The 17,124-nt window shown below is 29.8% G+C and overlaps 1 protein-coding gene across 1 annotated transcript; it reads left to right on the top strand.

Moving 5' to 3' along the window:
• The first annotated feature begins 1,235 nt into the window (after positions 1-1,235).
• On the top strand, positions 1,236-7,027 carry LOC102618776 (CBS domain-containing protein CBSCBSPB5). Its single transcript, XM_006493151.3, has 15 exons — positions 1,236-1,590; positions 1,687-1,832; positions 2,435-2,603; positions 2,744-2,876; positions 2,973-3,143; positions 3,268-3,346; positions 3,455-3,568; positions 3,729-3,795; positions 4,005-4,110; positions 4,190-4,248; positions 4,749-4,858; positions 4,938-5,077; positions 5,928-6,013; positions 6,098-6,187; positions 6,451-7,027. Exons 2-15 carry the CDS (start codon positions 1,708-1,710, stop codon positions 6,628-6,630), a joined length of 1,629 nt encoding a protein of 542 aa, XP_006493214.1. The 5' UTR covers positions 1,236-1,590; positions 1,687-1,707; the 3' UTR covers positions 6,631-7,027.
• Positions 7,028-17,124: the final 10,097 nt, after the last annotated feature.

The following is a 17,124-nucleotide window of genomic DNA, read 5'->3' as shown; positions in this document are numbered from 1 at the left end:
CAGCCGCCTCCTTTAATCAAACCAAGGGTCTTGTCTTTTCAATTGTGTTTTTCTAGTATTCAACTTGCTAAAAATTCTAACAACAACCACTTAAAATCTAAAAATCTCAATTTCAAACATACTTAACAACAAATATCAACTACAAATCATCCTTAATAACATTTCAACAAGTCTTTTTAAAGTTAACAAAACATAAAACATGCAATCAAGTACAATAAAGCTACAAAAATTACAAATCTAAAAATTAAAATGGCAAATGGCAAGCATGATTAAACATGTCTACATGACAAATAAGGCTAATAATTCATCTCCAACACCATCAATACTCAAAACAATATCCAAATTAGCAATAATTAACCACCACCATAGGAATTTTTTTTGTTTAATGTATATATATTTTTAATTTTTAAAAGCTGAATCTTAAAAAAAAAAAAATTCAACCAGAACAAGTTAAAAATTCGGTTTGAATTCAACCTAAACCGAATTTTAACCTAAACGGATTGAAATTTTAAATTCGTTCAAGTTTCACCGGTTAATTCGAACCGAACCGAACGCCCACCCCGTACTATTTACCTCCGCACATAGAAGTAAATCCCAACGCCCGAACAAAAGAATCTTTTTAAGCGGTTCAACATTTACTGCCCAAATCCCAACGCCCACGTGCGGGGTCGTATGGCGCGGGGAAACGAGTGGACCAGCCGGTCGTGCTATTCTCACAAACACTGTTCTTAAAGGCATTAACCGGCGTGCAAGATATTCGGCTTTGTCCAAATCTTTTGAATTATTCCCAATCCCTCCAACTGTCATAAAATCTTTGGCCTTCAGTCGTACATTTTAGACAATTTATTTTCCCATTTCATATGTAAATGACTATACCACCCCCATGCAGAAATCTCTCGACCTTTTAATTTTTCATATAGTGGAACCTTGAGAAAACATTCATTATTTTTTTTTAACATTTAAAAATATCTTTGCTCTTAAATTATGTTATTCGGAAAATACAATAAAAACCGTGATTAATCTGAATAATGTGAACCATGTAACTCATAGTTATAGTCATATTAGATGAACCTGTGTAGCATCTGAAGGCTAAAATTGTAATTTCGTAGACTATTTTGACATTTCCAAATTCCAAATGTGTAATATCCGATGGAAATTTCTTACGCCTCAAAAAATCCCCCGTGAAAATGGAGGAAAACCAGTTAAAATCGTTGACGTGCAAGGATCTTATTGGTCCATCCTCCAATCGAGTAACGACGTTTCACATCCTCCCATTTCTTGGGGTTTCGTGTCCTTCCTCTCTCTCTCTTTCTCTTCTTTCACGCTTGCCTCTCCGGTCGGTTTATTCTCCCGGGAAAATCCACCGCTCCGACCGCGATTGTTCCATTTTCCCGGAAAATTCCGTCCATTCGGTCCGTTTTCTTGTTCCCTACCTATCTCAATCCTACTCACCTTCTCAAGTCTAAAGAATAGCCGATCGTTTACTTTTTTCGATTGTGACTAGACTGCTTAATTAGATGATTCTACCTTCTGGATAAATTATTTGACGTCGCTATCGATCCCAGGAGTTTTGTCAGCAACCAAACGGAGGTTTGATTTTTTAATTATTCTATTGAATTTTTGAATTTCGTTGAATTTTTAAATAGCAGAAATATAATTCGAAATGATGCTTCTGCTTTGTTACAGTGTTTTGGAGAAGGAGAGAGAATGGCTGGTCAAGGCGGCTCTTCAAGGAAAAGCCTGTCGATGACGAGTTCGTCGTTGACCGGGAAGAAGAAAGCTGAGAATGGAGGCTCTGATTTGCGAAAATCGTTTTCAGTTTCCCGTTCTATGTACGTTCAATTTTGTTGTACATATTCCGTTTCTTTTATCGTCTTGTGTTCTTCATTCATTGCTCACTGTTTTAGCCTCTAATTTAGGATACTGTTTTGTAGCGCTGTCGCCTGTCAGTTTGGTTGCTTTATATTTTTCTTTGAAGCATGATTGTTTGGAGTATTTCGTATATATTAAAAAGTCAAAGGTTTAGAAATATTTCATATTTTATCATTCGTTAGTCATATGCTGATGTGTTTTTCTTTCATTTTATGCTGCAAATTCAGACTTTGCTTGCTTGCCAATGAAATTCTAGCGGAAAAATGACAAAGTGTTGTTCTGGTATTGTCGGGTTTAACTCATCTAATTTCAAATATTAGACTCGATGATGATGGCATTTCTTTTGGCTCTCCAATGTGGAAGTCCATATGCTTGATGAGATACTTGATTAAATTTGTTAACCACTGGTGAAGGACTCTGACTCAAAAGTTCAAAGTTTGAACATTACAAACTGTTCCTAGACTTGGCAACATAAGTGATTAATTGGAAGACTTATTTGTGATTTCCTGCATTGGAATTGTAATCTCAGTATCTTCTTCATTCCCACTTGCTTTTGCAACAGGGGATTGGCTGGAGAACGCACTGTTAAGCGATTGCGACTGTCTAAGGCCCTTACTGTGCCTGAAAGCACAACTGTTCAGGAGGCATGTCGTCGCATGGCTGCGCGTAGAGTTGATGCTTTGTTGTTAACTGACTCCAATGCACTACTTTGTGGAATTCTTACAGACAAGGTATCACTATGAATCTCATTTGGTTCTTGCCCAGTGGATTAACCCAAAAAGAAAAAAAGGGGAAACCCCCCCCCCCCCCCCCCACCTGGAGTTTAATGGCTGCTGTGCGATTGATTGTTCATTCCCCTTTGTGGATGAAGGACATAGCAACAAGAGTTATTGCTCGTGAGCTTAATCTCGAAGAGACACCAGTTTCCAAGGTTATGACCAGGAACCCAACATTTGTGCTATCAGACACTCTTGCTGTGGAAGCTCTCCAAAAGATGGTGCAAGGTTGGTGAAAATCTAAGAATCATATTTACTCTCATATCTGATATATTAGTCCATATTCTTCTTTTGAATTCATTCACGATCTCTCTTTTTTCACAGGAAAATTCAGACATTTGCCTGTTGTGGAAAATGGAGAGGTCATTGCTTTACTTGATATAGCAAAGTGTTTATATGATGCTATTGCCCGTATGGAAAGGGCAGCTGAAAAAGGAAAGGCTATTGCTGCTGCTGTAGAAGGTGTTGAAAAACATTGGGGTACTTCCATATCTGGTGGGTAGAGAATGTTTTGTTCAACAACTTAGAATACCTTCATTGTTTGTTGTTGTTTTATAACCATATCTGCCACCTAATTGGAGAGTAATCCTTATTTCATGCCATTTTTGGGCATATTCAGGTCCTAATACATTTATTGAAACTCTTCGAGAACGAATGTTCAGACCCTCTTTGTCGACAATCATTCCAGAGAAATCAAAGTAGGTAATATCTTCTTTTTAAATATCTATGGGCTTTTTGATATCTGTTTGCTTAACTGTAAAAATATTGCCAGAAGTTGCTTATTTAACCATTTTAACATTGTTCAGGGTTGTAACAATTTCACCAACTGATACAGTTTTGATGGCAACGAAAAAGATGCTTGAACTTCGATTGAGTTCTGCTGTTGTAACAGTTGAGAACAAACCCCGGGGCATTTTAACGTCAGTATCATTGTTCAATTCTGCTTCACTTCACTTTTAAACTGAACAAAAGAAACACATTGCTAGCCTATTTTTTACATTGAAATCTGAAAGTTTATCTTCTTTATTTTTATTGCAATTATTAATTGAGATTGTGACTTTTTGTCTTTTGATTTGTCAGTTCGAAGGACATCTTGATGCGGGTAATATCACAAAACCTTCCCGCTGATTCAACTCTTGTGGAGAAGGTATTTATCTCTTTTGGATGTCAAAAATGTAATATCTCAATGTTTGTGGAGACATCTTGGTGCTTATCTTTGTTGGCCATTTTACCTGCTATTACCTGTCATTTTACTGATTTCAAGGGATATCTAGGCGTTTATGGAGGACATCTCTTTACTGATAAAAATAAAAAGTGCTTGATTTATAAGCGTTGTGTTATTTATTTGATGTACAGGTCATGACTCCTAATCCAGAATGTGCAACTATTGACACACCAATAGTGGATGCTCTGCATATCATGCATGATGGGAAATTTTTGCACCTTCCTGTAGTAGATAGAGGTGATATGCCTATTACTTGTTACAGCAAAAAGTAATATGTAATACACCATAATCTGATGAATATGTATGAAATTTGTAGATGGAGATGTTGTTGATGTGGTTGACGTAATACATATCACTCATGCTGCCGTGGCCACTGTAAGTGAAGTTGATGCCCTTGTTGGCTGTGCAATTTTCCGTATTAATTCGCTTCATGCAATTTTTATAGGTTACAATCAGTTGTACGAGAAGCCTAACATGTTCACTTGATGTCTGTAGTCAGCTCTAGATACATAACCTTTATATAGGAGCACTTACTTATCTATAGTTTTTATCAATTGGATTAGTCCAAGGGTGCAAGTCCTATTGAGGAAGCATCAGTCATAGTTTGGTTGTTTAAATTGGTTCAATTAAATCTCAACCCTTATTCACTATCTTTGTTCGAAATCTTGCAAAAAAAAGGTAGCATTCAGTTCTTCAATGCCTTTTTTATTGATTTTGAATCACGTGTACGAATTGTTAAGCACCTGTTGGAGTAGTTTGAAAATTACATGTGTGGATATCAAATTTATTGACATTGCACATATCTTTTTACCTGAGAGCTTCTTAAATCTTCACTGGAAGAATTAACATGACCTAAAATTTCCTTTGTTAACTAGGTAGGAAATACTGCTGGATCAAATAATGAGGCAGCAAGCACAATGATGCAGAAGTTTTGGGACTCAGCTATGGCCTTGAGTCCTAATGATGACGAGGAAGACAACCGAAGGTTTTACGCTTGATGCTTCAATGTTGTTATAATTCTATTCTCTCTGACTGTCATTTACCAACTATTTGTGAAATTACAGTGAAGGATCCTTGAAATTTGCTTCTGAAGGAGCAGATACAGCAAGATATCTTTCCTATCCTTCACCTTCCCCAGGGGTGCCGAGTGCTTTTGCATTCAAAGTCCAAGATAAAAAGGGCCTAATGCATAGATTTACTTGTGGTATGCTACCTTTTCTGAATTTTATAGAAGTCACTAATTATGAATATCTAGTCTAGCATTTGACATGTGGTGTCTATTCAAATTCATGATTTGAACCACCACATCTCCAAAAAAAATGTGTAACTGGTGCTAGCTGACTCGTGGAAAATTGGGTGATGGAACTTAAGAGTCAAATTGTTTATCAATTTTACATGTCTTCCAGAATTTAACTTTCATCTGGACCTGAGAATATGGACCATTATATTACATCCATGGTTGATTGAATTACTTACTCTTAAAAGTAAAAAGAGGATTAGACAACTATGTGATAACTGTCATTTCGCCGAGCCTTTTCTTTCTTTATTTATTTAATTTTTTTTTCCAATCTTCTTGCATTTCAGCATGTTATTTGTAAGAAGAAATGAATGAGTGAAGATATTGAATAAAAGTCTGAAATGTGCAGGCCTTTCTGCAGGATAGCTTTGATTACAAAGTTGTCTGGCCTTTATAATAGTAAGATGTTTTTCAACCGTGGATGCAATTGGCAGTCAATATTCTGTGGTCTGAATGAAAGTTAAATTCCAGATTCCTAGACCTGAGAATTTGTCTCTATACACACACACACACACACACAAAAAAAGAGCTGTCTCGTGCGGACATCCACATTTAGGGGGGGAAAAATGCAGACATCCGCACCAAATAAACTGATTGTAGTTGTAGATAAAGATAGGCGCGTTCAGTATGTGTAAATTCTTGTTTCTGAAATCTTTAATTTGAGTCATGTAATCCTGAATAGATTACTCTTCTTTCGATATAATAATGTTTTGATTTGGGAGTTGATTGAGATTGTGCTTTTTGCTTCTGAATGTAGATATTCGTAGTTTGACAGAGTTGATAACTGCAATCCTTCAGAGGGTAGGTGATGACATTGACCGTAACAACCTGCCTATAATTCTGGTATAACTTAATTCTGTTGTTTCTTGCTTTCCTAATTTGGGCTTTCTCACAATAGTCTGCTTACTGCTAGCCCACACTATGTAGTATGAAGATGAAGACCATGACAAAGTTGTTCTGGCATCAGATAGCGATCTTGCAGCAGCAGTGGACCATGCAAGATCAGTAGGTTGGAAGGTGGGTGTCAATTAGTTCATAGTGCTTAATACTCACTTCACAATTGAAAACCTAGCATATTTTTTAGTGAATCTGAATAATGGTTTCCCTTGGAGTAGGGGAGTTTGGTGTCACTATAAATTAGTCCGAGACTGAGAAAGCTTTTTGTTCGCTAGCCTTTTTAGACTTTCAAAACCCAAACAGAATGCATAAGAATTTTACTGAACAAGTGTTGTGTTCTTTTCTATTCAGATGAATTCTGACATGACTGATAACTTTTTCAGGGATTGAGATTGCATTTAGATTACAAAGGAACTGGTGGACGGAGAAGGGGTTCTGGTTCTGAAAGCCTGGATTATGCTCATCAAGATGCTTGGGCTTCCGCATACAGTGCTGTTGCAGCTGGGGCTGCAGTAGTTGCTGGTTTAGGCATAATGGCATACTTGAAGAGAGCGGGTCAGTAATATTGTTGTTACACACTCACGGTTTTATAAATGATTTGTCAAGAGAAGCACAACTAAAGTTTCTCCTAAATTTGAAATGCCAAACTGGAATAGGGTTTTTCAGGGGAGGGTGGGGCACTTTTTGGTCCTCATACATATGTTTCCACAGAACAAATAAACAAGAAGGAAAGGCCATCATTTTGGGTTCTTGCATACATGACTGAAACTCATTTATTTCATAGATTGCATACATGATGACTATGTGGTTCTGTTCAAATTTTTTTCATCACTGAAGTTGTGATGTTCTCATCAACTTCAGTGCTGTCGTGTATAATAACAAGTGTTACAATGCTCTGACACACAATTTTGTTTTGAAGTTTTTTGAGTTTCGACAATCAATCAAGCTAGTTGAATAGAATTGGCATGAGTATCACATAGCATGTATGTTTGTAGATAAACAGGAACAGGGCAGCCATCTGACCAGCCATTAATGTGTTTTCTCAAAAAACAGGAGCCAGGGCTAAAGGCCCCTACAGTTGGTTCGAATTGTAAGGCGAAATGAAAACAAAATCCTACATGAAAGTTTTCAACTAAAGATTTTGTCTTGTCTTGTTGGGCCAAAGATTCTTGAGCATGTCTTAAACGTTGATTGTGTGGCCCTGTGGTTGAAGTTTTCAACGTTGGATATACTAATTTTGTAACACAAAAGTTTTTTTAAGGGGAAAAAAAAAAAGAAAAAGAAAAAGAAAATAAAATCTATGATATAATTTCTCTCTCCATCACAGCCAAGAAGAGTTGCGATTTAATTGAATTTTATTAATCTGATCGGGTAGGGGTCGTGGCAAGGGATTTACGAAATTATTTAATTTCTTTTCTTTTTAATAATAACAAACATAATTAGTCTTAGTTTCCAACGCATTTTGGCAGTTTATCACAGTGCAACAATTGATAAAATGATAACAACCCATATTATTATTACAATTTACACACAAAAAACGTTTTTTTTTTTAAATACTAATATATTACAATTAGAATTTTATTGATATTTACAATTAGATAGTAATTGGGATTTTTTTTCATTATTCTAATATGACACAGTCCGAACAATAATTCTTACTTAATATTAAAAAAAAATATATTCTACTCCCAAAGTAGAGAGCCAAATAAATTTCTATTAAAAGGGGGCAGGGACTCAAACTCATGTGCATTAGGTGCATGAGTTGCCAATGGGTTACAAGTCTATTGAAAACGGTGGTTATTACTAGCAAAATATTGTAATAGGGTCATAGCAAATAAATAGTGGATAAAGAGATTTTAAAACGTACCATTATATTTTATCCGCTGAACCCACCTTTTAGAGCAAAACTACTTTCCAACGTGGGTTTGATACCCCTTTCTTTTGTCTTTTTCAAAGTTAATTACAATGAAATCCTATTATTAGTTATAAAAATAAAAATAAAAATAAAATTTTTTAAATTTTTATATATTAGTCCTGTACCTAAAGATTTTTAATTGCATTAATGCTTCTAGAAGCCATGATTTGTTTAGAATTCAAGCACTTATTCTCTTTATACACACAAACACTAGTAAATTAAAAGAAAAGTTTTTTGAATTATTTAAATTATTTTAAAGAAAACTAAGGAAATATTTAAATTATTAAGTAAAAGAAAACTAAGGAAATATTTAAATTATTTTCAAATAGAGTAATTGTTTAGAATTTTTTTACCCTTCTCTTAGTTAAGTTAATGAAAGATCTCAACCATATGGACGTGTGCTAATAACTATTTAAACTGTTGAGGTGGAGTAACAAATATTAATTTATTTAAGTGTATAATTAAATTTATTCTTTTATTTAAGGACAAAAACTCAACCAAAAATACAAACTCATTGTTCAAACAAACAAAAATTATTTTACAAATTCATAAACTAACACTTTATTATTATTAGTAAATTAACATATTTTTACTATATAATTAAATAATTGATAATATGTTAAATAAATCTTATGTTTCCAAAAAAAAATTAACTACATAGAATATCAAATTAAATTTATTTTCATATTTTGTACATTACATTTACTTGAGATAGTAAAATCTCTTGTGTTGGAATAAAAAAGATTATGGGGTTTGAACCTTGGTCATATGGGTGAGAGGAAACTGGTTGCCGTTATGTTAAATTAAAAAAAATTAAATTTATATTTATCACTAATTATGGTTCGTAAATAATATACATAATTTAACTATATAATAAACTAGTTCATTTGTTAATTAATAAGTAAATTTATCAATTTAAATAGATATTAATACATGTAAGAATAAGTCATTTAATTGGAAATCTAGTTTAATAGTGTAAAATATATATATATATATATATATATATATTATGGACTTTTATGTCATAATTATAAAACTTTTGATTTTTCTTATTTTGTATGAACAAGAGGGGCCTTTAATGTTAATAGCCTAAAATCACATCTAAGCCATTATGCAAGCGGTGAATTTGAAAAAGACAAAAAATGGGGCACCAAACCCCAGAGGCAACGTAGCTGAACCCCACGTTTTAATGATTTTTTTTATTACTAAAATATCCCAACAATAAATTACAATAATAGACAAAATAATATGTTTAATTTTTTTGTTAAAAAAAAAAACACTGTTTCCACCCTGATATCCTTTGTATTGTTCTCTCTCTTTATTCAATGGGTAGTGATTGGATCATATTCAGTGGCGGATCTAGAAGAATAATTTACCGGGGGCTAAATTAGATAATAATAAAATATAAAAAATTAAAATTTTGAATATATAAAATATTTATTAATACATTTATAATTATTCTCTACGAAATTTCATATTCTAAAAATATTATGCAATAGACTTGTCATCAATATTATTAAATTTATTATTTATTATATAAACAACCAAACTATCATTTATTTCATCCAATTCCAAAGATGATTATTAATGAGTTTCATTACTGAAAACGTTCTCTTTACTATTATTATAGAAAATGTAAGAATTAATCTTATTTTTGAGAATAGAAAATATTTTGGGTGGAGGGCTATCATTATTTTTAATTAAAATATAAGTTTTTATAATTCTTAAAAGTTAAAGTTTAAATTTTATGGGGTTTATAATTTATAGTGACTATTTTAATAAATTTAATGAGGGATAATTAGAAAATAAAAATATTTTTCTTTTTTATTTTTACAATTGTTTTTGGGCCAGTGGGGGCTTGAGCCCCCACTGGTCACATGCTAGATCCGCCCATGATCATATTCAATGGTATTGAATTAATTGGAATCAGAGAGGATAATTACTTAAGAGATATTCTTTGTCAATGAAAGAAGGAAAGTGTAAAAGAAATGAAAGTTCTTTGCTTGCTTGATCTGAACTTGCTTCTGAGCTTAAAGATGATAGAATTTGAATTTTGTTTCTCTCACGCTACTGGAATAAAGATTGAAGGAAGTTGCATATAGGTAATAAGTTCTTCCTAACCCAATTTCTTACTACTTGGGTATGTCTTTAGTCAAGATTTCTATATTCACGTGTGAGAATGTAGTGCAAAAAATGGGTGGAGAAAGATTTTTTTTTTTATTTGTTGTGATTTATGATTTTGTTATTTAATGTAATTTATGAAAAATACATTTAAAGATTAATGGGACAAAAAAAAAACAGATGAAAAAAATGAATATGAGAGTAAAACCTTATCATTTGTAATGGTGGAGAAAGATCCATAAATAATTGCGAAGATAAAGAAAGGATGAAAAAGTCGTGGAAAAAAATTGCACAAATTATAATAATTTTGTTCAATAAGAGTATAATAGGTATTAAAATGGGTTTGCTAAGTAAAACATAAAGTTTTAAATTATGAAGATGAGTTTGTTAAGTAGTCGGGTTTAGTGAGTATTTTAGTGGATTTAAATAGCCCCGTCTAAAATTTAAATATTTTAAAAATATAAATTAAGCATAATTACATATACACCCTTAATTTTTAAATTAAATTAATACTGAATTGTAAATTATGGAAAAAGAAAATAATCAGTACAACAAAAAAGCTAATACCACTACAATAATAAAGCCATAAAATTTTGTTCTCTTAAACCTTTCATAAAATTATGGAAAAAGAAAATAATCAGTACAACAATCGGCGCTAGAGGCTTTTGCATTTTTCTCTAGCGCCACCTTCTTTTAAAAAAAGAAAAGAAAATCACATAATTTGTTTAAGAAGATTGATATTTATTTGTTTGGTCCTAAAAGGCCTTTTCGTTTTTTTTTAATTTATTTATTTTTTCAAACGCTAGAAAATATCTCCATGGAAAGCAAACATAAAATTCGAAAGGACTGTCGGTTTGCTTTTTTATTTTTTAATTTTATTAATCATTTATAGTATAAAAATATGAGTTTTTTTATTTAAAAATTGTTTGGTTATGTTATGTTTTCGTCACATGGGTTTATGGATTCGTTTCTTCATTTTTATTTTTCATCCTATTGTATGTGAAACGTTGCTAAATGGTTCTGATTTTGTTGGTTTAGTGATTTTAAACCAAAATTGAAAAAAAAAAAGAAAAAAGACTTTTGTTCAAGTTTATTTATTTGTGGTAATCTTGAAATCGCGATGCTAATGTCCATTGATACTGCGCTGAGATGACTAATATGGATGTTTTTGTTAATTTTGGTGGGAAGAAAGTTGATTTAGGGGTGAGGGATGTCGGTTATCTAACTTCGGTTTCTAATTTTTCTCCAATTCAATATCAAATTGATTTAGTATATGAGCCATTTTACTTGATTTATATTCTCAAAATATATAAATTTTATGGCTAACGTTAAAAGTAGGGACAGATTGGGAAAATAATATATAAAATTGACACCATTACAGTTAGAGGGAGATTTAGACCTATATGAAAACATGAAGGGAGTTTTGTTTAATTTCTCTAACCAACATGAGGATTTAATTGGAGAAAGCTACTAAAATTTTTTTAAGGGTGGTATTTTTTCGCCCCATAATTTTTGTGAACCCATCCCATTTTTAGAAAATAATTACAATAAATTCACATTATTTTTAAAAATTAAAGAAAATTTTAGAGAATTAATCAATTAAATCCATTTTTTACTTAGATTTTTTTTTAACAATATTTGACCACTAAGATTACCTTAACATATGTTTAATTTGACTATTTTATCATTATAAGGCAAAAATACTAAAATACTCAAAGTATCACTGTACTATCAATAATTTTTTTTATTACATAATGTACTAGTAATATACTTTACTAATGTGATTATTAATTTCCAATTAAACTAACATAATGTCTTTGATATGATACTTGTGAAATCTACCGGGATATCAATTTATGTCATTTACATGTCCCGCATTAACAATTTTTTGGATCTCATTTAAAAACATTCGACTATATAGGTTATAAAATTAGTACCTAAAATATTGGATATAATAACACGTATTATTGGAGCAATTTGGTCATTTTATGTTATAAGGATAAAGTAAAATTAATCATAACTTAAAGTAACTTTAATATTCAAAAGACCTATGCAAAGAAAGAAAGAAAGAAAGAAAGATTATTAGAATTTTATTGGTTAATTATCCAACCTACTCGTTGATTTAGTATTTTAAAAAATAATATGAATTTGTAGTAATTATTTTTTAGAAATAAGACGTGTTTACAAAATTTGTACCACCTTTTGAGCTATTCTAATTTTTAAAAATTTTGTACCATGTGTCTTTTAGTGATAAGGTATAATCGGTTAAGATTTAATTTTTTATTTTTTATTTATTAACTACTAATTATCAACATATATTTTTATCAAAGTAAACATCAAATCATAAGGGTACTAATATTTTATCAAAGTGAATGTACAAAGACTAATAATATGACAATTGAACCTACTGCCATATTATAGAGGTTGTGAGTTACATAGGTTGTGAATTAGCAAAACTCTTTTTATTAATAGGCGAAAGTGTACTTGAACAACAAGAGCAATCACAACCTGTGCATGAAAGTGATGTGTGAAACTCATTAATTCAATACGGAAAAAAAAAAAAAAAGTGCGATTAGAATTTATTAGAACAAGCACTTCACAGGTGACAGTACGCTACCTTAGTTAAGTGAGAGCCGGACTTGCCTATGGTACAGATTCTGTACCTAACATCTCCCGTCATCCCACCGTCTCATTTTCTATTGTTTAAGTAGCTCACAGATTCTGTAAGCTAGTCGAGTCCAGTAGGGCCACATTATTGATTGGGATTATATTAGGGATTATAATGGATTGGATTTGACCCAAGATTTACGTAATTTAAATTTAATCAGATTAGATTTGGATCAGTTTAAAATAAATTTAGATCAAATTTGAATATTAATGTGTGGATCTAAGATGGATCTAGAGTAAATCTGAATTTATCTTAATATCTAAATTCATATCTATATCCACTCATCTTTTAATTTTATTTTATTTTAAAAATTTCTTAACAATTGTGGAATTATAGTGATAATAAATTTTATTCATAGCATATTAGTGGTATTTACTATACATTTAAACTCTTAAAACTTAAATGTTAATTTTGTAAATTTAAAAGTCAGCCAGGCCCAAAGCATGTACATGCAATATTCAAATTGCAAACCAAGTAATACAACCTGACAATTTATTTTATTATACTGGCCAAATAATTTTTAAGGAATATAGTTATTCATATATTTTGTCAAATAGGGTCATAATAAAAATAATAACGGACTTAATATAAATCATATTTAATTTATATGTTATTATCTAATGTTGTAGGAATGAGGGTAGGTGTGTCGTGGATATTAGAATGATGAAGGAGACAATAGAATATTAGATTGATCTTACTCCTACAATTACTTTTGAATTATATTTTATTATCTTTCTTATTTATTATTTTGGTGTAAAAGTATAAGTTACAATATTTATTATATTTTTTAGAAAAATTATATAATTTATTTATTATCAATACATTTTAGCCTTCAATTTTCGTTCTAAAAAATTATTTTTTTTTATTAGTGAGTTTTAGAATTCATAACGGATCTAAAACAGATTTTAATTTTATTTTTTTTTTAATTTGGAGCAGATATATATATTTATTTCTTTTTTAGATCTGAATATGGAGCGAAAAATATGAATTCATGATGAATCTGAAACAAATATAGATCTTAATTTTTATTATAAATTTAAATTTAACATAAAATAGATCCAACCTATATATTTCTCATTACTATCCTTAAATTATACAGAACAAGTACAGCTCAGCCCCAGTCGGCAGGCCGTCAAAGTCCATTTTCCCAATGGGTGGAGTTTTTTTTTTTATTAATACTTGAATCACAACACTCCACGCTTCATCTCAATTCCCTCATTGTCGGTGACTACGGAGTACGGACCCACTTTCAAAATTCTCTTTGATCCTCTTCTTCTCCCTCTATCTCTATGTATATATATTTGGCTCACAATTCTCAATTTCATTAAAATTTAAAAAATATTAAATAATTTGATTTAATAATATAACTATCTAGTTTAATAAGGGTCAATTTGAGAATGTTATAATTTTTAAAATAATTATTGTTAACTGTACAGTAAAAATAATTAGTTGTGAAGAAAATTAATTAAATATTTGGTAAATTTTGTTTTAAAAAATACTATAAATTTTGAAAGCAGTTATAGACGTTTAGTAAATCTTACTGTTAAACTGCTGAGAAAAAATAAATAGCTAAAATGTACATAATATAGGATAATATATTGATTTTATTTTTTTATTTTTATCTTAAAATAATTGATAATTAACTTTATAATATAGTGAAACAAATTTAATAATAATTCGACCAATAAATTGATATTAATAAATTTATATTGATAAATTATAATAAAAATTTATTAAAATATTGATTTTGTTTCGAATTTGAATAAGGATAATTTTGAGTTTAGATAATAATTTTAATAATTTTGAGTTTAGTTAATCGTTTTAAGGACATTCATGGAATTGTATTAAAGGATAAAATTGATTATTAAAATTAGAATTTAAAAACTACTTCTTTCGTGTTTTTCAAAATCAGTTGTAGAAATGGTTGATTTGGCAAAAGTGATTTTGATTTTGTTTACCAAATATTAAAATTAACTTTTAGATTTTAAAATCACTTTTAAATCTCTCAAAAATAATTCCAAATGAGCCCTAACTGTTATAGTTATTACATTATTAAATCATATAATTTAGTAACTTTCTTAAATTTTAATAAATTCAAGATTTTGAATTATAACATTTTTATATATACAAAATTTTAGACTGGATCAACACTACTCTCTCTCTATATATAATATATATATATGTGTGTGTATATATGTATGTATTATTTTGACTTATTTTTTTCTATTCCCAAATCCCTAGGTGAAGAAGGAATATAGCCACGACAACACCATCACATGCCACACTTTCCATATCTTCAAGTTGGAAGCACTCGAAAGATTACTTATTCTGTGTAGCATGACACTTCGATCCTCTAAAAAATTGTATAAAAGCATAGTTGAAGGAGCTAAAAATCTTTCGTGTCCGGAAATGTGGAATTTATCTTTAAACTCTCAAAGCTTCAAAAAAAAAAGTTAAGCGATCTTTAATTTTTTTTTTTTTAATTTTTTTAAAATTGTATTTATGATTAGGGATGGGCATGGGTTAGATTTTAAGTCAACCTAAACCAAACCATAAAAATTTGGATCCAACCCAAACCAACTCAAATATTTTTAACTCAACTCAAACCAAACCATTTGGGTTTGGTTTGAATTTTATTATCAAAATAATTTTTATTTTAATAAAATTTAATTATATCAAAATTATAATAATTATTAATTGTTATTAATTATTAAATTGATATTAAAATATAAAAAAATATAGTGGATAAAAATTATAAATTTTACAATAACTTAATCCTTAAATTAAAGAATACTAGAAAATCAAAATAAAGTTTAATCACAAAAATTATTATTTCTCAATAAATAAGAACGTACACTTTAATAATAAACTTTCACAAACATGACATTAACAATCTAATAATAAATTTTGCCACTTGTTATTTATTTAATTATGCAATATTTATTTTTATTTATCGTTTTGATAGTTTTGCGTTATGTTGTCTACTTATATGTTTAATTTTATTTACATTCTGATATTATATAGTGTGTATGCTTTATATTCTAATTTCATTATATGGTAAGTAAAGTTTTGTACAGGGCCTAATATGGGCATTACATTCAATTATTGACCAAAAATTAGCCGCCATCTAGCATATTGGACCTAGTCCAAGTCGAGTTATTATTGATCACTAGTAGAGTCTCCTGATCTTTCTATGATGATCCTTCCATGTGGGAGGAATTATTTTTGTAAATAAGAAAAAAAAATTATGCTATTTACAACAATATTTATTTAATTTAAATTTATTTTTACATGTTATTTTCATTTTCCAACTGTTGACAATTGATCATGCCATAAAAAATTTAATAGTGGCCTTTCACTTATTTGTGCTCATTTATTTTGTTTTCATTTATTTCATTTGAAAAATTTGAGTGTTGGGGTTTTGTCCATGACCCATGAGTAAACCATACCCAACCCATAATGAAAATAGTTTTCTATATAAAACCCACATCTAACCCATTTTCATGATTTACCCAACCCAAACCATTTTATTTGGTTTGGGTTTGGGTAAACCCATGGGTTGTGGGTTTATGCTCACCCCTATTTATGATATTAGTTGTGGTTAATGCGTACTTGATGCCAAGAAACTAGGATTTAGTTATTTAGCTAATAGTGGTGTTTAGTTTTACTCATATTCTTTAATTTTAAGTTTAATATTTAAGCTAGTTTTTAAACTCGCATCAATCTCAATAATGGAATTATGTATTAGAAGTTATTAATCCTTTGAAGTACCATAAAAATCTCTATGAAAGTTTGGATTTCTTCATATTAACTTGTTTATTACTTTTATCTTTTTATTTCATGTTGTAGACAATTCGCGCCTGTAATATTAGTTCATAAAAAAAAACTCATTTAAAAGAAGTATAATTATGCTCTTTCGAAAAATTTATTTCTCTCTCTTTCTCATTTCGTTAGGGGGTCTTTAGCACCCCTCATTACTTAGCAATGCAACCCCATGTTTGGCTGCAGCAAGTGGCTGCTATACAGTACATTATAATACTGCAATGGCCGCAATAGATTTTTTTTTTAACTTTATAATAATAATATATAAATGTAACTTTTTAATTTAGTATAATATTTATTTTCTTTTCTTTTATTTTTACATTATAATTATTAATATAAATTAATAATTTATTATTCAACAATATTATATTATCTTATATTATATTATAACTTTTATTATATTAAAATATAACTAAAATGCATTATTTAATTATATTATAATAATTAATATATAAAATTAATTAATATTTAATAAGTTAATATTACTAATAATAAAAACGTAATAATATAAAAAATAAAAATATAGTATAA

Source organism: Citrus sinensis, chromosome 4, assembly GCF_022201045.2.
Source record: "Citrus sinensis cultivar Valencia sweet orange chromosome 4, DVS_A1.0, whole genome shotgun sequence".
NCBI classification, from domain to species: domain Eukaryota; kingdom Viridiplantae; phylum Streptophyta; class Magnoliopsida; order Sapindales; family Rutaceae; genus Citrus; species Citrus sinensis.
This window is presented reverse-complemented; position numbering and strand designations above follow the sequence as displayed.